General features: G+C 36.8%; 4 protein-coding genes, 1 long non-coding RNA gene and 1 pseudogene across 7 annotated transcripts; 4 read left to right on the forward strand and 2 right to left on the reverse strand.

Moving 5' to 3' along the window:
- Positions 1–71: 71 nt before the first annotated feature.
- LOC147484612 (putative LRR receptor-like serine/threonine-protein kinase At3g47570) lies at positions 72–2,214 on the forward strand. The gene is made up of 3 exons (XM_086575880.1): positions 72–956; positions 1,516–1,945; positions 2,033–2,214. The coding sequence occupies exons 1-2, from the start codon at positions 107–109 to the stop codon at positions 1,899–1,901; spliced, it is 1,236 nt and encodes a 411-aa protein (XP_086432006.1). The 5' UTR covers positions 72–106; the 3' UTR covers positions 1,902–1,945; positions 2,033–2,214.
- A 1,974-nt stretch (positions 2,215–4,188) lies between these two features.
- Positions 4,189–5,198, forward strand: LOC147484613 (DNA gyrase subunit B, chloroplastic/mitochondrial-like). The gene is made up of 4 exons (XM_086575893.1): positions 4,189–4,240; positions 4,340–4,412; positions 4,542–4,685; positions 4,822–5,198. The coding sequence occupies exons 1-4, from the start codon at positions 4,200–4,202 to the stop codon at positions 4,888–4,890; spliced, it is 327 nt and encodes a 108-aa protein (XP_086432019.1). The 5' UTR covers positions 4,189–4,199; the 3' UTR covers positions 4,891–5,198.
- Positions 5,199–7,286: 2,088 nt separating this feature from the next.
- Positions 7,287–11,502, forward strand: LOC147484614 (DNA gyrase subunit B, chloroplastic/mitochondrial-like; annotated as a pseudogene). The gene is made up of 12 exons (XR_015205558.1): positions 7,287–7,294; positions 7,362–7,503; positions 8,100–8,150; positions 8,422–8,484; positions 8,576–8,690; positions 9,079–9,146; positions 10,121–10,233; positions 10,333–10,449; positions 10,525–10,578; positions 10,680–10,786; positions 10,921–10,967; positions 11,104–11,502. The product of XR_015205558.1 is annotated as a DNA gyrase subunit B, chloroplastic/mitochondrial-like (transcript).
- Positions 11,503–11,638: 136 nt separating this feature from the next.
- LOC147484615 (pentatricopeptide repeat-containing protein At3g12770-like) lies at positions 11,639–15,938 on the forward strand. The gene is made up of 3 exons (XM_086575872.1): positions 11,639–11,931; positions 12,685–15,346; positions 15,845–15,938. The coding sequence occupies exons 1-2, from the start codon at positions 11,811–11,813 to the stop codon at positions 14,808–14,810; spliced, it is 2,247 nt and encodes a 748-aa protein (XP_086431998.1). The 5' UTR covers positions 11,639–11,810; the 3' UTR covers positions 14,811–15,346; positions 15,845–15,938.
- A 2,119-nt stretch (positions 15,939–18,057) lies between these two features.
- LOC147484616 (uncharacterized) lies at positions 18,058–18,759 on the reverse strand. Of its 2 annotated transcripts, XR_015206424.1 has the most exons (4): positions 18,688–18,759; positions 18,503–18,568; positions 18,327–18,386; positions 18,058–18,207 (listed from the first exon to the last, which is right to left on the reverse strand). It is a non-coding gene; the product is annotated as an uncharacterized LOC147484616 (long non-coding RNA). The 2 variants fall into 2 exon arrangements; XR_015206423.1 differs by having other exon boundaries at positions 18,058–18,386.
- Positions 18,760–19,890: 1,131 nt separating this feature from the next.
- Positions 19,891–21,288, reverse strand: LOC147484617 (uncharacterized). The gene has a single exon (XM_086579777.1). It carries the CDS (start codon positions 21,286–21,288, stop codon positions 19,891–19,893), a length of 1,398 nt encoding a protein of 465 aa, XP_086435903.1.
- Between the last annotated feature and the right edge of the window lie 1,317 nt (positions 21,289–22,605).

Here is a 22,605-nt window from a genome sequence, read left to right on the forward strand (position 1 = left end):
ATCTATCAAGCAACAATTTGTCGGTGAAATTCCAAAATATTGGGAGGACTTTCGTATCTCCAAATTATTGAATCTATCCTTCAATAAATTTGAAGGTGAGGTACCGATGAACGGAATTTTTAAAATTACGGGCAATTTTTCAGTTGTTGGAAATTCCGATCTCTGTGGGGGTATACGTGAACTACAATTGCCGCCATGCCAATTTAAGCACCGAAGGTCCGATCTTTCCAAAATAGCCGTTATCATCAGTGTGGCCGTGTTCATTCTTTTGGCATCATATTCTCTAATATTTTACTTGAGAAGAAAAAGTAAACCTAAAACGGCTTCTTCGCAATCATTCAGTCATCAACATGTTAAGGTTTCTTATGGAGATCTTTCTAAAGCGACTGGTGGATTTTCTCCAACTAAATTTGTTGGTTCAGGTGGTTTCGGCAGTGTGTATAAGGCAATGCTAAACCAATATGAAACTGTTGTTGCTGTTAAGGTGTTCAAACTTCAATTGAGAGGAGCGTTAAAGAGTTTCATGGCGAGTGTGAATCATTGCGTTATATCCACCATCATAAATCTTGTTAAGATTCTAACTTCTTGCTCTAGTGTGGATTATGAAGGAAATGAATTCAAAGCACTAGTCTTTGAGTTCATGCAAAATGGAAGTTTAGAGAAGTGGTTGCATCAAGAGATTAGTGAACAAGATGAAGAATCGAATTTGAACCTGCTACAAAGACTAAATGTCGCCGTTGATGTTGCTTCTGCACTTAGCTATCTTCATCACGAGTGCCACGTTTTGGTTATTCATCGTGATCTAAAGCCAAGCAATGTGCTTCTTGATAATAATATGGTAGCTCATGTTGGTGATTTTGGTTTAGCAAAGCTTTTTTCGGGATCAATGGAGAACTTGCATGATAATCAAAGTACATCAACTTGGGTAAAGGGATCTATTGGCTATGTCGCTCCAGGTAGGAATTTCAATAATGTTGATTTAAATTATTTTTCCAATTCATAAATGCATGAAATCAATATCGCGTATACTGCATTAGTTGAAATCTTTATGTGCAGCCACATTATACTGACCGGCCTCAAATCCTTTTGCCTCTTTTCTTCCCGTGTTAAGTTCAACGCCATTAACACCCCAGTTACACGAGCTAATATAGGTACATGAGGGCCTTGGATAGTTGGAGCTTATATCATAATTATTAAAAGAGGAAAAAGGAATTGTTAGAGAGAATAAAAGCCATCAACTTGATTTAATTTTTTTCATCCCATGCTAGTTGAGTTAAAATTGAAAAGGTCGAGGATGAAAGAACCGTGGTTGTGGTGGTAATTAAGCTAGTTTGTTTACTTCTATCAATATCTTAACTGACGATTGCGAGGACATTTATTATGATATGACTATTAAAATTATTTTTCTTTTTCTTTTTTTCAATTTTTTTTTTTCTGGCCAATGGCTCTTAATATGTATATATATTTTACATTTAAATGTTTAATGAAAACTAGCGATTGATGTATATGTTGCAGAATATGGTATGGGAGTTGATGCATCCACACAGGGTGATGTGTATAGTTATGGAATTCTGGTGTTGGAAATGTCCACAGGAAAGAGACCAACCGATGAGATGTTTAAAGACGGTTTAAGCCTCCATAAGTATGCTAGCAATGGTTTGCAAGATCAAATTATAAGGATTGTAGATCCAATACTTCTATTTGATGGAGATGACACTTTAGGAGATACTTATAGCATGAGAATTGGCAGCCACAAAAGAACAAAACTACTAGAGTGCATGAATGCATTAGTCAGAATTGGGGTTGCATGTTCTGTGGAATCACCATCAGAAAGAATGGATATTAGAGATGTCAATAGAGAATTACACGCTATCAGAGACACATGCATTTCTTGGTACTAGGATACACAAAAGTCGAACCATGACAATTTTTTCTATACAAAGATGTAAGAGCTTGAAACTAATTATTGCTTCTAAATCATGTTTATTTTATTTTATTTTTTGATTGGCAAGCCTGTTTTATATGAGATCAGTAACTCTTTGGTGCTGACGGGGTTCGACCGCAGACCTCTGGTATTATCACCCAAAGGTTTTACACTTTGGTGCTAACGGGGTTCGACCGCAGGCCTTCTTTGGTGCTGACGGGGTTCGACCGCAGGCCTCTTTAATTTGGTGCTGACGGGGTTCGACCGCAGACCTCTGGTGCTGACGATTCTGAAAGACAAGGTTGGGTAATCCAGAAGTGCGAAGAGTGGTCGATCAATCGGTACTAGAGTATCTCACTGAGTACTTAGAACTACATCCAGATGTACTTGATTTGATTCTCTCCAAATCTTTAAATGCTCTTAAGGTAGTTTTCTATAAAAGTGTTTTTACTAATTTTTTGAAGCTCAATTAGCGTTACCCTTTATTTGATGCATTATAGTTGAAGGTGATTCAGCTGGTGGTAGTGCAAAACAAGGTCGTGATAGGCGCTTCCAGGTGAACTCTCAGTTACTCTTTGCAAGTGTTCCATAATTAATTGTTACCATCATCCTGCATTAGTGTAAAAGTAAACCTACGGACTTGACTTTGCTGGGCTCATTTGATGAAGCAAAACCTATTTTTGTGATTAGAGTTGTCTTCGAAAGAACTATATGTGCTTGGTAGCGGCAGACCCAGTACTGCCCGGAATCCTATTTGGTGTAACAAACCAACACTCCTCCTCCCCCCCACACACACACACACAAAATAAAATAATAAAGAATAGTAATAAAATAATAATAATAAAAAAAAAATGATAGGTTGGAATTACGAACTATTTGTGGATCTGTTCTTCTTCTCATCCCACATTTTGAAACAAGGAGAGTAAGTCCAGCGTTTGATCCGTATGTCCCCCTTTCTTCATCTCCTGTTTCTTATGGAACAGCCAATAGACAAACGTGCCTGGTTTGAGGATCTTACGTAGAACCCTTGCACCTTTCAGTGCTTCTTCTTCTAGTACACTGTTTGTTGTAGAAAATGTGTTAAGATTTTGTTTGGGGTTAGAGGTTCAACGTATTCAACTATATCGTTCTTGTCTTCTGTAGTTCATTTGTTGAACAAAGGTTTTAATTTAATTGAAGATTAAGGTTCAAGATTCTTATATAGAGGTCGCTAAATCTTTGGTTGTTATGGCGAGGTTTGATTTGTATCCTTTCCAGTTCCAAACGATGTAGTAGGATTGCCGTCTACGTAAAAGCATGAGCTGTTAGTGTTTTAATGTTTTATTGGTTTCTTTGAGGGTTGCTCTGAACCCTGTGTTCTGTTTAGTTGAAGCACTAGAAGTGATTGACAAAATGCCAGACTATCAACTTACTGGTGGCTTGAGAAAAACATTCAATTTTACGGAGTTGCAACTATCCAAGAAAACCTATTCTTAAACTACCCCACTAGCGGACCTGTCTAGACTGTCAAACAAATGGAAAAGAACATCGCTACATATTGCAATTTGTATGGATCGGGGACTCAGTGGTCCAGTGTTATCCAGGAGGCTCGGTATAGTTGAACTGAGATGCACAACCCCATGTTTTCCAAATCAGACGAGAACATAAAGTGCATAGCCGCCTTTAATGGTAACTATTTACTTTATTGTTTGGGCACAATTGAACTTGCTTTGCCAAGTCAATATCTTAATTTTGAACGTTTGTGATTTTTTAAGTTCCACCATATAATTTGTGTACGTGAGACTACATTCCATGTAGGATAAAATTGTCGAATGCAGAATTTTGAGAAGATTTTATATTATACTTTTATTGATACAGGCCATTCTCCCATTACGAGGTAAAATTCTGAACATTGAAAGGAAGGACGAGGCAGCTATGTACAAAAATCAAGAAATTCAAAATCTTATTCTTGCCCTTGGACTTGGTGTGAAGGTTATCACAAACATTTTATTTGCTCCTAGAGTTGTTTTCCTGTTTCACCAACCAGTTTCTATTATATGTACTAAATGGTTTTACTCTTGTTCATTTCAGGGTGAAGATTTTAAGAAGGAAGCCCTTCGCTACCATAAGATCATCATCATGACTGATGCTGATGTGGATGGTGCTCACATCTGAACTCTTCTGTTGACATTCTTTTATAGATATCAGGTAAAGCAAAGTCTTTCATTCATAATCATCAAGTACCAGTTGAAACAATGATTTAAGTTTTTCCTTGTAATGCAGAAAGCTCTATTTGATGAAGGCTGCATTTATGTGGGTGTTCCACCTCTGTATAAGGTCTGGTTTTCTTCATCTTTTATTTTTTTTTATAAATACTTGAATATTGTATGCCTCGGCCCATCTCTAAATTCCTCATGTCTATAATGAGCGTATCAGGTTGAGAGGGGTCTTAAAACTCTCCAGAGTACTTTCCCTTCAAATGCATCATATAACATCCAAAGGTTTAAAGGTTAGAAAACTTTTGAGGTTTAAAGTGAAGAGACATGCTTTGTCATTGAGTTTCATTTATTGTATATGTGCAATTGAGTTTTGTTTATCTCCTATCTATACCCAATTAAGTTTCTTATCTCTTGTCCAGTGCAATAAAAAAGGCTTAGGAGAGATGATGCCTCTACAATTATGGGAAACAACAATGGATCCTGAAAAAAGGATGCTGAAGCAATTGGTTGTTGAAGATGTTGCGGAAGCAAGTATGGCGCTCTCGTCTCTCATGGGGGAACGAGTAAGAAAAACCTTTTAGCTAACCTTTTACTAAATTCAAAGTGCAAACAAATCTTTGATTCATATTGCTTCTTAAATAGCCAGCAGCAGTCTGAATGCCTTGTACCTAATGACCCGTCTTTACAATTTTGAATCAGGTGGATGTTCGGAAGGAACTCATAACGAAAGCTGCAAGCACGTTTAGTCTTGAGCAGCTGAACATTTGATACATTTGTTCAGACCCCAAGACGTACACAGTTTCAGCAAACTGTTGCCCAAAACATCGTGTCAAAATTTACCTCGAAGCGGGTTTTTGGATTGAAAGTTGTCTATTAAGCGGTTTTCAATGGATAACTTGTATTTCTTCTCCTTTAGAGTATGCTATCGTTTTTGGGGGTTGGGAAATAGGTTGGGGGACATGACTTCATTATGTATCCTGCTTTGAAGGAATTTGAATGCCATGCATTTTGTTAATGAAAGCCTACTGTAAATTTTCTAATTTCATTTTATATATCTGATCTCTACTTGCTTCTTATTTGAAAATAAATAAATTAAATGAAAATCTACTATCTATATACTAAAGCAGAGGCCTCTACTAGAGGATTTTCTCTTTCCTATGTGACACTCTAATATGAGAGTTAGTTTTTCTCTCTCGGCACTCTAATATGAAAGATAGTCTTTTCTAATAACCTAGAGTTTGAGTGTATTTCTAATTCTTATATTCGGAGAGTTTTAGTGTATTTCCAATTTTTATATATTTGATCAAATAAAAAAATTACTAAATAATAGGTGATTTGTAAAATGTAATTTACAATTATGAATCAAACACTTTTAGTGTTTCAATTCTTATATATTTGATCAAATAAAAAAAATTACTAAAAAATAGGTGATTTTTAGAAACTAATTTCCTATTACAAATCATACAATTTTAGTGTCTATGATAAAACACCGACTTATTTCGAATATATCTTTAACACAGTCTCAAAACATAGTTAAAAACAATTATACACAAAATAACATCACAAAATATATAATAGAAAATTAAAAAAAAAAAATAACGACAAAGCAATAATGACAAATATTTTTTAAAAATATTGGCTTGGGAAATCAAATGCAATAAAAACTAATCTCATAGAGAATTGAAACATTAAAAATAATACTAAATGAAACTAACGTCAAATAATCGAAAACTAGATGCAAATGCAACTTTATCAAATAATAAATAAGAAATCGGAAACTGGATACAAATGCATTAAACTAATCTCACAGAATAATTAAACGGAAATAAAAAGCGAAAATATATGATGTATGTAATGTATTGAACTAACCTAAAAAAACAATTAACCAAAGAAACAATTAAAAGAGTAATGAAATTGGAACCTAGAAATCGATGCAAAAACTGTATTGAACTAATCGAAAAGAATAATTAATGATAAATCGAAAAAATAGATGCAACTGCAAACTAACCTCATTTTATGAATTGATCTCAAAAAATAAATAAAACTTGGAATTGGAAATTGATCCAACCGCATTTTAAGTAGAACTTTTCTTGTGAACCTCAAAATATAAATAACGGAAAAATCGAAACTTTGAGATGCAAAAATGCATCAACTAATCTCAAACATAGTTAAATATTTTCTTTAATATATATGAACTTCACTTTATTATTATTCCATTTAGGCAATCACAAAACTTCAATCAAACTTCTATTATTAAACAACAAAATGAAGTTGAAGGGTTTTATCGAGAGGTGAGTTTAAAAAAAATTTTTAGAATAATTTAATATATAACGGCACCAAACCAAAATCTGATGTTAATCAATATCCCTTAGTTTCCTAGCTCATTTTATTTTCAATTTATTTCTAATAAAATATATTACGGTTCAAAAATTTCCCTCTAAATCACTATAAATCTAAAAGAAAACTATTATTTTAATAATTATATTTGAAATTTATGGATTAATATCCTAAACGAGAGGCGAGGTTTTCACGTTATAAGAAATTTGGTTGAAAATTTGTGATCAATATAATATTAATATATAATAGTTCTAAAGCCTCTATATTTTTTCTTTTCTGTGCAAATATTTTTTTCTCTCGGTAATTAATATAACAACAATTCCCTAATTTTTTATATATTTGATCAAATAAAAAAATTAAAATAATAGGTGAGATAATCTTTGAATCAAAATTCCACATATATTTAATCAAATAAAAAATTACTAAAAATAGGTGATTTTTATAAACTCATGCATAATTTAAAAAATAATTAATGGGAAATCGAAATAACTGGATAATCTTCGATGATCTCACATAGTAAATCAAGCATAATTTACTTTTAATGTCAAATGTTTGCAATGTATTGGACATTCTGAAGATGGATCGAAAAGAATAATTAATGTTGGTATTACAAAATAAATAACACCACATTGGATAATTAAATAATGGAAATCGGATTGGATTCAAATACATAACTGAGCTCAAAAAGTAATTAAGGGTTCTTATTAAAGGTGGTTTTTTTTTAAATCTTTTAATGCAAATGTTTTTAGAATAAACTAAACTCAAAAGTAATTAACTAAATCTTGAATCGAAAAATCAAAGGTGCAATTGCATTAAACTGACGTAAGATGGAATGGTGTGTCCATTTGAATTGTTAATTTTATTTTTTTAATTTTATTTCTTTTGTTGTTGTCATTTTTTAGGTGTTCAGATGCATATCCAGTTACAGTGCTTGGATATGCTAATAGTATAAGAACAGTTGATGGTGGTACACATATCGATGGTGTCAAAGCTTCATTGACAAGAACACTCAATAACCTTGGGAAGAAGTCAAAACTTATCAAGGTACCCCCCCTCAGTTTATATCTCCTAATCATCTTTTGTCAATAATTTTTTGATTACGATCCCTATGCTATTTAAATTTGTCCACCGTGTTTCAACATGTCTCCAAAACTCATTCTGCCCTGTATGTATTTACTGTAAGCTATGATTGAATCCCTTTTTATTTCATTGGCCCAACCAGAATTTTAAGGCAGCTGTGGTTAATGATTGCATGATGTCACCACTTGTATTAATAGCCAAGTAAGATCAGTGAGATAGACAGGGTTTTCTTTGTTGAAATCATATTTTCTCAGTATTTAGGCAATCAAATGATGAGAGCTTCAACTTACATAAAGTGAATGTTGCGTGTCCCTAGGATGTCATAGACTCATAGCGAAGCAGATGGACTAATAAACTAAAATGGCAAGCGTAACATAAATTTTAGTATTCCTACGCTAAGTATTGATTGAATTTGTTTTAATTTTTGAATTCCAGCTAAGGGGCTGATTAAAACTTCAGAAAAAATAAAAACTGAATAACTAATTTTATGTCTATCACCTTTCTCCGGTATGTTCTTGAGTACAATTAATGTTTTTGGTTTGTGGTTTGTACCATTCCAGGAAAAGGACATTAGCTTGAGTGGAGAACATGAAAGGGAGGGATTAACATGTGTAATCTTTGTAAAGGTCCCAAACCCGAGTTTGAAGGGCAAACAAAGGTGCGTGTTATTTCGTCGTTTTATTCAATAGATTATTCATGCATATAATCTTCAACCAAAATGTATATTCATTTCTTACATGGTGATGAAACTTCTCACTTGCTCGCTTGAGATCATCATTTCTTATTTCACTTTCCTCTTCTTTTCGATTCTGAAAGACAAGGTTGGGTAATCCAGAAGTGCGAAGAGTGGTCAATCAATCGGTACAAGAGTATCTCACCTAGTACTTAGAACTACATCCAGATGTACTGGATTTGATTCTCTCCAAATCTTTAAATGCTCTTAAGGTATATTTCTATAAAAGTGTTTTTACTAACTTTTTGAAGCTCGATTAGCGGTACCTTTTGTTTGATGCATTATATGTTGTTTCCTTATTTAGCAGCTCTGGCAACCAAGAGAGCAAGGGAATTGGTGAGACAAGAGAGTGTTCTAAAATCATCTTCTCTTCCTGGAAAGCTGGCTGATTGCTCAGCTACAGATCCTGCAGAATCTGGTATGCTCTGCTTCCTCTACTATACTCGCTCATGATTACTATTCTACGATGAGGATGATAAATGTGTAATAAATGTCAATGATGGTTTGAACAGTTAATAGATTGACTAGGATGAGTGGTAATTATGATGATCAATCTGATTGGCTGAAAATTTTATTTCCTTCAGAAGTTGGATACATGAATATTATTTCCTTCATAAATGCCACAGGGGAAATTATTGGTATTAGAGTCAGCTATTTCAGTCTAAGTCTGATGAAACAAATAATTCAACTGATGAATGATCATAAAATCATAACTACCTTTGTGCTTGTTAATCATGGGGTACTTGTTATTTGATGGTGTCTTCTTATGAAAAATATATTTATAAATTGTCCATACATTCTACCAGAGATCTTTATAGTTGAAGGTGATTCAGCTGGTGGTAGTGCAACACAAGGTCGTGATAGGCGCTTCCAGGTGAACTCTCAGTTACTCTTTGCAAGCGTTCCATAATTAATTGTTACCATCATCTTGCATTAGTGTAAAAGTAAACCAGCGGACTTGACTTTGCTGGGCTCATTTGATGAAGCAAAACCTATTTTCGTTAAAAGAGTTGTCTTCGAAAGAATCGTATGTGTTTGGTAGCGGCAGACCCAGTACTGCCCGAAACACACGCACACAAAATAAAACAATAAAAAAAAAAAAAAAAAAAAAATGATAAGTTGGAATTATGAACTATTTGTGGATCTGTTCTTCTCATCCCACATTTTGAAACAAGAAGAGTAAGTTTAGCGTTTGATCCGTATGTCTCCATTTCTTCATCTCCTCTTTCTTATGGAACAGCCAATAGACAAATGTGCCTGGTTTAAGGATCTTATGTAGAACTCTTGCACCTTTTAGTGCTTCTTCTTCTAGTACACTGTTTGTTGTAGAAAATGTGATGAGATTTTATTTGGGGTTAGAGGTTCAACGTATTCAATTATATCGTTCTTGTCTTCTGTAGTTCATTTGTTGAACAATGGTTTTAATTCAATTGAAGATTGAGGTTCAAGATTCTTATTTAGAGGTCGCTAAATCTTTGGTTGTTATGGCGAGGTTTGATTTGTTTCCTTTCTAGTTCCAAACAATGTAGTAGTATTGCCGTCTACATAAAAGCATGAGCTGTTAGTGTTTTAATGTTTTATTGGTGTCTTTGAGGGCTGCTCTGAGCTCTGTGTTCTGTTTAGTTGAAGCACTAGAAGCGATTGACAAAATGCCATACTATCAACTTACTGGTGGCTTGAGAAAAACATTCAATTTTACGGAGTTACAACTATTCAAGAATTCCTATCCTTAAACTACCCCACTAGTGGACCTGTCTAGACCGTTAAACAAATGGAAAAGAACATCACTATAAAATTGTCGAATGCAGAATTTTAAGAGGATTTCATATTATACTTTTATTGATGCAGGCCATTCTCCCATTACGAGGTAAAATTCTGAACATTGAAAGAAAGGTGAGGCAGCTATGTACGAAAATCAAGAAATTCAAAATCTTATTCTTGCCCTTGGACTTGGTGTGAAGGTTATCACAAACATTTTATTTGCTCCTAGAGTTGTTTTCCTGTTTCATCAACCCGTTTCTATTATATGTACTAAATGGTTTTACTCTTGTTCATTTCAGGGTGAGGATTTTAAGAAGGAAGCCCTTCGCTACCATAAGATCATCATCATGACTGATGCTGATGTGGATGGTGCTCACATCCGAACTCTTCTGTTGACATTCTTTTATAGATATCAGGTAGAGCAAAGTCTTTCATTCATAATCATCAAGTACCAGTTGAAACAATGATTAAAGTTTTTCCTTGTAATGCAGAAAGCTCTATTTGATGAAGGCTGCATTTATGTGGGTGTTCCACCTCTGTATAAGGTCTAGTTTTCTTCATCTTTTTTTTTTTTGTTTTTATATACTTGAATATTGTATGCCTTGGCCCATCTCTAAATTCCTCATGTCTATACTGAGTGTATCAGGTTGAGAGGGGTAAACAGGCCACACTATTGTTATGACGAGGCACAGCTTAAAACTCTTCGAAGTACTTTCCCTTCAAATGTGTCGTATAACATCCGAAGGTTTAAAGGTTAGAAAAGTTTTGAGGTTTAAAGTGAAGAAACATGCTTTGTCATTGAGTTTCATTTATTTGATGTATATGTGCAATTGAGTTTTGTTTATCTCCTATCTATACCCAATTGACTTTCTTATCTCTTGTTGAAGATGTTGCGGAAGCAAATATGGCGTTCCCGTCTCTCATGGGGGAACGAGTAAGAAAAACCTTTTAGTGAACCTTTTACTAAACTCAAAGTGCAAGCAAATCTTTGATTCATATTGCTTCTTAAATAGCCAGCAGCAATCTGAATGCCTTGTACCTAATGACCGGTCTTTACAATTTTGAATCAGGTGGATGTTGGGAAGGAACTCATAACGAAAGCATCAAGCACGTTTAGTCTTGAGCAGCTGGACATTTGATGCATTTGTTCAGACCCCAAGTCGTACACAGTTTCAGCAAACTGTTGCCCAAAACATCTATGTCAAAATTTACCTCGAAGCGGGTTTTTGGATTGAAGGGGTCATATCATTTATGAAAGTTATCTATTAAGCGGTTTTCAATGGATAACTTGTATTCCTTCTGCTTCAGAGTATGCTAACGTTTTTGGGGGTTGGGAAATAGGTTGGGGGACTTGACTTCATTATGTATCCTGCTTTGGAAGGGATTTGAATGCTATGCATTTTGTTAATGAAAGCCTAATGTAAATTTTCTCATTTCATTTTATATATCTGATCTCTACTTGCTTCTTATTTGAAAATAAATAAATTAAATGAAAAGATTTAAAATTAAAACAAACTACATAAGCCTATTACTTGCTTGTTTAGGGAAGTGCTGTATCCATTTTTGGCAGATTCAGCCCTTTCATCATATCCTGGAAGAATCAAGAGTTGCGTTGTGTGAAAAGACCTTTAATTGGGCTTGTTGTGAAGATTCAGTATATCTTAAGCCCAGTTTCTATCATGCGGGTCAATAACCCGTCCGGTCCTTTTCATGTCAGTTAAAATCGTTATTTTTTGGCTTCTTCCTTGAAACAAGAAAAAAAGGACACAATAAAAAGATGAACTCTCATATCCACTTCTCTTCCCAACTTCATCCAACTTTGAAACACCATTCAACTACAAATGACAACTCTTTCACCTCCATTTGCTTTTCATACCAACTTGAACACTCCCACCAAGGTAAGTTTCTCCACCTCGTCTTCTCTGCTTCTTTTTCCATGCAGAACTTGGTCTATTTCAGCTTCCATACTAACAAATGTAAATAACGTTCATAAAATGACAAAAAACCATGAAACAAACAAGGGGTGTTTAACAGAATCTAGTTTGGTTCAAAGAAACAAAGGGGTGTTGGGAAATACTGCTGCTATGCTTCATTCAATAGATTTAAGTAACCCCAGTGAGTGTATGGAAACTTATGGTTATATCATACGTAATTGTAAAAAGAGTGGTAATTTAGAATTGGGTTTTCAAGTTCATGCTCATTTGATTGTTTGTGGAGTTGAGTTATGTGTGTTTCTTAGTAGTCAACTTCTTGAGTTTTATTGTAAGTTTGGTAGATTGGATGATTCGAGACGATTGTTTGATAGGATGTCGGAACGGAATGTTTTCAGTTGGACTTCCATTATAGGATTGTATTGTGAAGTAGGTGATTATGAGGAGACATTAGAATTGTTCTATTTAATGATAAAAGAAGGAGTTCTACCCGATCATTTTATATTTCCAAAGGTTTATAAAGCGTGTTCAGAGTTGAAAAATTATAGGGTAGGTAGGGATGTATATGATTATATGTTGAGTATTGGGTTTGAGGGAAATTCTTTTGTGAATATATGTGTTCTTGATATGTTTGTAAAATGTGGGAAGATGGAGGTTGCTAGGGAGTTTTTGAGAAAATGGAACTGAAGGATGTTGTAGTGTGGAACATTATGATTTCAGGTTATGCGTCGAAAGGAGATTTAAACAGAGCTTTGAACTATTTTAAGGGCATGAAGCTTGCTGGTGTACAACCTGATCGCGTTACATGGAACTCGATCATATCAGGGTACTCCCAAAAAGGGAAGTTTGAGGAGGCTTCCAATTTTTTCTTTAAGATGAGGGCTTTAACAGATTTTAAGCCAAATGTGGTCTCTTGGACTGCGTTGATAACGGGGAATGAGCAGAATGGGTGTTCATATCGAGCATTGCAGGTTTTCAGCCAGATGATAATGGAGAGAGTAAAGCCTAACTCGATTACCATTGCTAGCGCTGTTTCAGCTTGTACGAATTTGTCTTTGCTTCGACATGGAAAGGAGATCCATGCGTATTGTATAAAGACTGACGCGTTGGTCTCAGATTTGCTTGTTGCCAACTCACTGGTATATTTGTATGCTAAATGTCGAACTGTAGAGGTTGCTCGTCGGAAATTCAATTCTATCAAACAAAAGGATCTGATATCATGGAATGCCATGCTTGCGGGTTATGCACAGAAAGGTTGTCGTGAGGAAACTTTTGAGCTTTTTAATGAGATGAAATCTCTAGGTGTGGAGCCCGATGTTATTACATGGAATGGGCTGATCACAGGTTATAACCAGAACGGAGATGGGATAATGGCTCTTGAGTTCTTTTATAGAATGTGTGAAACAAATACAAAGCCAAATACAATCACGTTGTCTGGGGCCTTAGCAGCTTGTTCCCTTGTGAAGGATTTGAAATTAGGGAAGGAAATCCATGGGTTTGTTATTAGAAAACAGATCGAGTTGTCCACCGGTGTAGGAAGTGCTCTTATAACAATGTACTCGGGATGTGATCACATGGAATGGGCCTGCTCTGTGTTCAATGTGCTTTCCAATAAAGATGTAGTTGTTTGGAATTCAATTATTTCTGCCTGTGCTCAGCATGGACAGGGGGTTGGTGCTTTGAACTTTTTGAGAGGAATGGTCATAAGTGACATTGAACCCAACATGGTAACTATTGTCTCAGTTCTCCCTGCTTGTGCAAGATTGACTGCGCTGCGGCAGGGTAAAGAGATTCACCAGTTTATTATCAGGAGAGGGTTTGATATGCATATTGCAATATGGAATGGTCTTATTGACATGTATGGAAGGTGTGGGTTGATAAAAAAAGCACGAAGAGTTTTTGATTTCATTCCTGAAAGAGATATAGTCTCTTGGAACACGATGATCGCAGGTTACGGAATGCATGGTTTTGGAATGGATGCTGTGAATCTATTTCTCCATTTGAGATCTTCTGAACTGAAGCCAAACCATTTCACATTCACAAACCTGTTGGCTGCTTGCAGTCACTCGGGATTGATTGATGAAGGATGGAAGTATTTTGAGATGATGAAATCAGAATATGCAATGTATCCTGCAATTGAACAATATGCTTGCATGGTGGATCTACTGGCACGTGCTGGTCATTTTGATGAAAGCCTGGAACTCATTAAGGAGATGCCTTTTGAACCAAACGCAGCTGTATGGGGGTCTTTGTTAGGTGCTTGTAGGATCCACTGCAACCCTGAGCTTGCGGAGCATGCTGCAGGATATCTTTTTGAACTGGAACCCATGTATTCTGGGAACTACATACTCTTAGCAAACATCTATTCTGCAGCAGGAAGATGGGGAGATGCAGCAATGATAAGATGCTTGATGAAGGAAAGAGGGGTGACAAAGCCTCCAGGTTGCAGTTGGATAGAGGTGAAACGTAGAGTTCACAGCTTCATTGTCGGAGACACGTCACATCCATTGGTACATGAGATATCTGCTAAGATGGACAGCTTGTTATCAAAGATAAAGGAGATTGGCTATGTCCCAGACACAAACTTTGTGCTGCAGAATTTGAAGGAAGGTGAGAAAGAGGACAGCCTTTGTGGACACAGCGAAAAGTTGGCTATAGCTTTTGGCCTAATCAGTACACCAAGTGGAACCCCTTTAAGGATCATCAAGAACTTGAGAGTCTGTGGCGACTGCCATGAGGCGACCAAATTCATATCTAAACTTACAGAAAGAGAAATCATAATGAGGGACTGTTATCGCTTTCACCACTTTGCTGAAGGGGTTTGCTCCTGTGGCGATTACTGGTAAAGAGTTGAGTTGAGTGTCAGTAAAATCTTAAGTATAAACTGGTAATTAGAAGGGTTTATTATCCAAAAAATTTGGATACTGGGGAGATTGCAATGATTTCCCTCATTTGCACAATACCATGGTCTCTCAGCTTTTTCTGAGAAGCGTTACGGGAGATTCAAATTATTCAGATACGGGTGTTAGCCAACATGAATTTCTAATTGAAATGCTGTATGGCCAACCTTGACTAGCAGGAAATGAGTATCAACCCACTTGACATTGGTGAAGAAGAAAAAAACAAGGTTCTCTATACCAATCAGAACAGACCATGGGTCGAGCTGAAAAGTTTTCATCTGCGTGTGTGAGACATTAAGTGCATCTGGTTTTGGAGAACCAAGAACTTGAGGGCATGCTTGGGACTAGTCAAGCTGCAGTGGAGAAAATGGAAATGGAATTATTGATTGTATGATATTACTTCAACACTGCGATATATGCAGCTCCCTCAGTTTTGTAACTTTTAAGTTTTTTCTAACTTTCACAAACTGTGCTATGATAAGGCTGAGTCCAATGGTCAGCCACCCTTCATCCCCATTCCTCAATAGCACAGTGGTATGAGGATAGAGAGTAGGTTTGGGCGAAGCAATGGTTTAAACCATCCTACGCCAGTTCAACTGGCGCGGTTTGAAAATTAAAAAAAAAAAAAAAAACATTCGACGCCACTTCAACCAGCGCAGAATGAAAACCCACATTTCGTAAAAGACGAAACTGCCCCTGCGCCCTTTAACCGAACCTCTTTCTTCTCATAATTAGTGGGGATAACCTAGTAATTCGCTGTTCTCATAATTAGGTGGGGACACTTTGCAAACCACTGCGGTTTGAAATGCATTTTTGCATTCCACGCCACTTCAAGTTTTGGGTTTTACAAACCACTCCATTCAACCTACGCGGTTTGCACCCTCTATCCCTCCGATTTTCTACATATATAGTAATTTCTAAAAACCACCGCCACACCCTCCACTTTTGAAGGGATGGGGGGCCATTGCACCCAGCCTAAGGGGACAATTCTTATTTCTAAGTGCGAGGACATGTACGTATATCCACAACAATACTAAATCTAAGTAAATGAAGCAACTGGTGGCTCTTTGATGATCTGTTCGGATGTGCTCCATCTTTATGCCAGTTTTGTTACGGACATTGGGAGACGGTTTAACAGCACAGGATGTTTAACGTATTTCACGCGCACATCTATTTTTTCCACGTACGAAGGAAAACTACCACCACTTCTCTTTTTTTTTTTACCACTGAGACAAATGGAACCACATTTGCAACAAAGTTTGTGCGCCAATTCAAGCGTATTCAGCATCACTTATACATTTTACGAAAAGCATCGATTTGGTTTTACATTAAAGTAATTCTTTTTAGTTCAATTTTTTTTACATGCCAATTGTTTCTATCTAATAGAAAACTGGTTTATGTCTAATAAAAAAGTTGTTACCAGTTACACCAATTATTTGGATTGTCCTATGCCAATGAATAACATTAATCTAAATAATACAAGTTTCGAATTTCAGGCTTTCTTTCCACAGTATTTTATAAAAGAGCACTACTTCGGTGCGCGAGATGTATTGTGCGCAGGAAGTGAGGGCCGTGGATCACTACTTCTTGATACAATACACACGCACCCCTTTTGTGATGAGTGGCCGAGATGTGAGGGCGTAGCCTACATCTCGCGCACAGTAGATTTAGCCTTTATAAAATACTTGTTACCAGTTACACCAATTCTTTGGATTGTCCTATCCGAATGAATAACATTAATCTAAATAATACAAGTTTGTACTTTCAAGCTTTCTTTCCACGTTATTTTATACTAGGGTATGCCCATGCCGTACGGCACTGATAGAGTCGCCTGCGACGCTAACTTTGTAGAAGCAGCCTAAACTTGAACACACCCCCCTCCCCGTTTTGATTCTATTATACTGGATATTGTTCCATTTATGGTCAAGAATGATTATTAGGTTGAGAAACTCGACATCACACTAACTTGAACCACCTAAGGGGTAATTTGGATAGAACCTCCCCATTATTTTATGACTTTCCAATGTTTTGGATCATGTTAAAAGGCTGCAAAGACAATTCTCATTCAATAAATCCGGTAGTGATTTGCATAGATGTTCTAGACTCATTCATCTAAATGGACTTAAACATGGAAGAACACCAATTAAACCAAATGAAATAAGAACAATATGAGAAACATATAAATAATCAGACTCCCACAAGTGGTTTGAATGAGGACATCAAAACAGTACCAAAAAGAGCACCCACAAAAGTACGCCAAGTACAAAAAAAGTAGCGAAAAGTACGAGATAACATTGTTGACAATCATAACTCTTCTAGAAACCCCATCCTCATTAAGCCAATGTCAAGGTCATTATCATAAATCCCAAGCCTTAAGGAAACTTCATCGAAAAAAAGTATGTAATTATCTCGTTTTAAATTGCTAAATAGAGTGAGTAGGAAATACTATATATAATGAAGGGAAGAAGAATTTGACAATTTAGAAGTGAAACAATGAACGATTGTATTCACCTCTAGACTCTTTTAAGTTTTGGAACAAGCAAATATGTAACGCTTCCCAAAACTCAAACAATTACAAACCTATGACACGTGGTTTTATAGTAAAATTTTGGCAAAGATCTCCTCCTATTTTTGACATTTCATAAATATAAACCCCCATAACCTGAAAATCACAATCACATATTTCTCATTGGTTAATCCAGTTACTTAACCGTCTCGACGGATGATGAGGCGATCAAATAATTGGCTTACAAAATGAGAGCACTTCAACATTATGACTTAGTATCGCCAAAGTATTTGAATGTCCCGACTAATGCGGATCATCAAAGCACCTCGTACAAAGTCATTACCGAAAACACAAGTAAAATACATACATTCGAGTCCCATAACTATCAAAAGGTCTACACACCCTTAACAAATGATATTTACAATGTATACATATACCATATTTCCTAAAGTTTCCATTGGGGTAGTTCCATAAATGCGACTTTCTGTAACAACACTAATAAATCAAAGAACAAACAATAGCCACCGAAATGCTACCTGCACTAAAATACCTATAAAAGGAGCAGAACCAAATCAAAGCTCAAATCAATCAAAACTAATACTTTTCGACAAACCCAAAACCAAAAAATAGAACCCTTAATAAATAAGCAAATAAATACACAGAAACAACACCAGGAAGAAGCTCGGACTAAACCTTTACATAGAAGAAAACAAATAATTCATCTCTGGCTAAACGATTTTAAAACGAACTGAATCTTTACATGGAAAATCAAAGAGATTGAGTTATAAGAGAAGAGATGTTACCTGTTTCACTTGACTTGAGAATCAGCAGAGATCACTAAGTTATAGTGATTGGCCAAGGTCCCATCACCACGTTCACGGATGAAAAAAATTAAACAACACAATAAGTAGAGAAAGACCAGGGAAGGAAAAATGAAAAAATGAAAAGGAACATACCTGAGAATCAGCAGAGATCACTAAGTTTGAAGATATGAGAATTGAAATTTCCTCGTTCAGCTAAATACCATATAAACAGACGTCACCATTTAGTAGGAATTGAAATAGATTTGTATAGAACTATATATTCAGGTGTTGTAAGATCAAAAAGAAGAAATTAGGGGGGAAAAACTAACCAAGGTTCGCAAAAAGTTCTTCAACGCAATACTGACAAAATGTAATTACACACCAATTCGCAAAACCTACATAATTTGAACGAAGCAAATTAACCAAGTAAGTGCAAATACAAATGTATCAATTTGATGACTATAAATTCAATGAGTAACTACTCAACACGTGACTATAAATGAAAAGAACTTACGGATTATAGTAAGACTTCTGGGTAAACAAAGTTTGGGGTGTGACTTTCCCGAATTTGGAGGGAGGAGAATACCGATTACTCGTCAAGAAGTGCACCTTGATAGTCGCGACATATAATTGACCGTGGCTAAAACTTCCAAGGCGGTCAATCCCCACATACTTCACCGATTGTCCTTGTGACTTATTTATAGTCATTGTATAAGCAACACGCATACAGAAACCGCCTTCTTGTCATATGAAAAGGAAAATCGAAGACGACGGTGACAAAGATATTCTTGGAATAAATGCATGATTGCCCGCTTTTTCACCAGTCAAAATTCTTGCGAAAAGAACGTGAGGTCGACAGTGGACCACCATCAATCGGGTTCCATTGCATAATCCATCTTTGGGAGCAATATTTCGCAACAACATTATAGGACAACCAACTTTTAGGTTGAGACGAAACGGTGGTAGACCAGCTGGATCAAGTGAGTTTAGGTACTCATTTGGGTATTGATTAATATCGTCTGCCAGCTTGTCTGCAGCTAGAAAGAGAGTACTTTCCCCTGGGAACATATTTAAAGCTGCTGCATTAATATCATTGACATCATCATTGCGTGCAGATAGAATTATGCGCTCAGTTAAATATTCCGGTGTAACTGTGGTAGGTTGATTTAGCTGAGGATATGTAGTAGAAATGAGATCCTGAAGATTTGCACATTGATGAATTGTTGATGGTAGTTCAACTGTCTCGCTTGGGTCACTTCCTATCTAATTAACCATAAAATAGTAATGAATATTAGTACGAATAAAAATAGTACAAAGAATGATGTAAATGAATATCAATATTAAGCAAAATAGTACAAAGAAAAATACACAGTTTGGTACCTCCATTAAGAAATTTGCGAACGCAATATTTGCAGAGTTTCCATTTTCCAATCGCATGTTTTGGGCAAGAGTTAGAACATGAATGTGACTCGAGAGGAAGGAAGACCGCAAGGAAGCATGCACAATCGTTCTCGAACCCCTTTGGGTATAAGCGGAAGGCATTGACGGGAAGTCACCACCAAGTACAACCGTTAATCCACCAAAAGGTTTATTATTGTCGCTGGTATCCCGGCGTCGCGATCAATCGCCTCCACACAAAACTTATTTTGCATTGGGACTTCATCCCAAATAATAAGTTTAGCTTCCCCTGAATAATTCGGCATGCATTGAATTCTTACTAAACCCACAAAACGCAGGTATCAAGAATATCTAGTGGGATGCAAAAGGTCGAGTGAGCAGTACGACCGCCAGCCAATAGTAATGAAGCTATTCCAGATGAAGCGACCATAATAACAATATGCCCCTCAGCACGACACGTAGCAGCGATTGTGTTGTAAACAAAAGTTTTGCCTGTTCCTGCTGCTCCATTCAAAAAGAAGAGTTTCCCTAGATTTTGGGAAACGGAATATATGACTGTTTGATATGAAAAGCGTTGCTCTGCATTTAGGAGAACCCTGTTGCCATGTGCTTTTGCATTTTGAGGATCAAACTGAAATTGTCGCTGGTCCCATATGAGTCGGTTTGCAATAACTAAGTTCCATCTTGTAGTTAACAGAGGCAGCGACATTAGAGGGAAATTAGCCAGTGATTTACCTGACTCTATCAAAATCTCATTTAAGAGAAATAAACCATAATCTTGCACTTCAGCAGGGGTAGGTTCTGGAATGTTGAACATTGTGCGAAGCTTATGTGGAAGGTCATCACATATATTTTCCCAAAAATCATTCCACAATGTTTGGGGTTGCAAAGGATTGCACTCTGCGAGAATAACACAAAATAGTCGGCGAAGATGATATCCAGTCTGCATGACTGAAGCTTCCTGTAGACATTGCACCCATTCGCTGTCATCTTCTAGAAGTCCACGTGCAACACATGCATCTTTAAAAGTTGGAAGGGGAGGACCATTACCAATCCTTTTCAGATCATCAAATGATTGAGGTCCTTTTACAACGGTTAGAAGTAAGCATAGGTAAAATCGCTCACCGGAATTAGGACTGGCGAAATATATTCTACCAATAGCAAATTTTCCCTCTCGTATCCTTCTTGTCCAAGTCTGAGATTGTTTGTTCCAGACATAGTATTCGGGGAACTCTTGATAAGTGAGGCTTCTTGCTCTTAAATCTGATGCACAACAATCAAAGAAGGCAGTCAAAGTTGACTTTTGGTGCTCCACCCTTGATAGTATATCATGTATTGGTTCATCAGCTTTATAAACTACGCGGTACATTCCAGGGAGATGAAGTGCCAAGCGCACAACTATGGGAATCTCCTCATGTAGATGGAAACTTAATAATCTCCAAACTGCTTCCGGTGGGCCAATGTATCTCGCATCCAAATATTGTTGGATCTCATCCAACTCATTCAACACTATTGTTGTCATGTCATGCCCTTTAAATATATACTTGTGAATGTATTTAACACAACGGATCCCAGCACAAACTTCGACATTAATATGGCAGTTGAACATCTTAGAAAGATAAGGATTATAAGGAACAACATCCCTGTTATCAACTGTATGCCCCCTCATTAATATATGATCTACCGTTGTCACGACGGCGGTAGATAGGATATCCATCTTTATCCATGGTGGTAGCATCCTGCAAAAGTCCGGGATAGTGATGCTTGCATCTACCATTTACCATGCACGGAGAGAGTTAGGATTATTTAGTCCACATGGACCATGAACCATACATGTGAGGGACGGTCCGAAATAACTTCGAGTTCGGTTTCCGGATCGAAAACTCGCACATACAATGCGATCAACTTGAGCGGTATCACGGATCTTGTCGAAATGTCGAAGATATATAAGTGCATGCATATGGGCCAACCCGCGTTTCGAACTCAATGGTGTAGACATGTGCAACGGCAGTTACCAAGCACACCTTTCTTTTTAATTTCCTTCATCAAGGCCCTTCGCTTTAGTTCAAAGACGAGCCCGCGACCTCCGGCGTCGATGAGTTCAGCGATTTGGTGCTCGGACAATGCCTCAACAACTTCGTCCCAAAGGGGATTTGCGTAAATCATTGTGAGAAATATATCGATGTTTATTGTAACGTGTGATGGCCATTGAATCCCGAAAAATTTCGAACATGTGCCTAGGGCTGCCGACACAAGATCTTTGGTAAGACCACTCGTCTTCCAATCTGGTTTGGGTCGAAAGCTTCACCGCAACATCGATGATACCTTGATAAAGTTCACCGAAGCTTGTCTTGTCAGAACCTATAATATCTCATTTTGTTCTCGTTTCATCACCGCCCATCCATCCACCAAAAACTCTTGAAACACGGTTTGTGCCCGCGAAGATTGCGTAATATTCTCCGTATGCAAATATCCGATAAGAGTAGAAATCCATCCGTGGTCAACCGGTCATTAGTATTTGAACGCTTCATATCGTGACCACCCAAGCTCTCCATAAGGAAACATTAACACATAATGCAAAGGCAAGTAAGCCGGATGACATTCATCGATCCGCATGAATTCTTGCCCTCCTTTAAGATATATCACAATATCCCTCATATTATTACGCCACGCCATCCCCGTAAAATGACAAAGAATCTCATCTCGGTTGGCAAGTTGTAACGACGTCGCCTCTAGTAGCACTGAATGCAAATAAGCAGGTACATTAAAGTTCTCACCATGTTGAAGAGAGGCGATCTAAGAACATCGTATGCATGGCAAAAGTAGCGAGAAAACAATTATACCGGAGCATAGTTGCATGAATTATCTTCTAACATCTGTTCAAATGGGGATTACGGTTGGACGATATCCAATGCAAAGACTGGGATCATATATGTAAAGCTGAGAGTAAGTTGGCTGCCCAGTGTTAGGAATTAGAGATCCAGTTCTATGACGAACCGACCATGTATAGTAAAAGGCCTTGGACCTCGGCCCA

The sequence above is a fragment of the Coptis chinensis genome, chromosome 8 (assembly GCF_015680905.1).
Source record: "Coptis chinensis isolate HL-2020 chromosome 8, ASM1568090v1, whole genome shotgun sequence".
In the NCBI taxonomy this organism is placed as follows: Eukaryota; Viridiplantae; Streptophyta; class Magnoliopsida; order Ranunculales; family Ranunculaceae; genus Coptis; species Coptis chinensis.

Coding starts and splice junctions, on each gene's coding strand:
- LOC147484612 (XM_086575880.1), top strand. CDS start 107: ATGAACGGAATTTTTAAAATTACGGGCAATTTTTCAGTTGTTGGAAAT. Junction 957..1,515: donor TATTGGCTATGTCGCTCCAG/GTAGGAATTTCA, acceptor TATATGTTGCAG/AATATGGTATGGGAGTTGAT.
- LOC147484613 (XM_086575893.1), top strand. CDS start 4,200: ATGAAGGCTGCATTTATGTGGGTGTTCCACCTCTGTATAAG. Junction 4,241..4,339: donor GTGTTCCACCTCTGTATAAG/GTCTGGTTTTCT, acceptor TGAGCGTATCAG/GTTGAGAGGGGTCTTAAAAC. Junction 4,686..4,821: donor CGTCTCTCATGGGGGAACGA/GTAAGAAAAACC, acceptor ATTTTGAATCAG/GTGGATGTTCGGAAGGAACT.
- LOC147484615 (XM_086575872.1), top strand. CDS start 11,811: ATGAACTCTCATATCCACTTCTCTTCCCAACTTCATCCAACTTTGAAA. Junction 11,932..12,684: donor ACTTGAACACTCCCACCAAG/GTAAGTTTCTCC, acceptor TTATGATTTCAG/GTTATGCGTCGAAAGGAGAT.
- LOC147484617 (XM_086579777.1), bottom strand. CDS start 21,288: ATGGATATCCTATCTACCGCCGTCGTGACAACGGTAGATCATATATTA.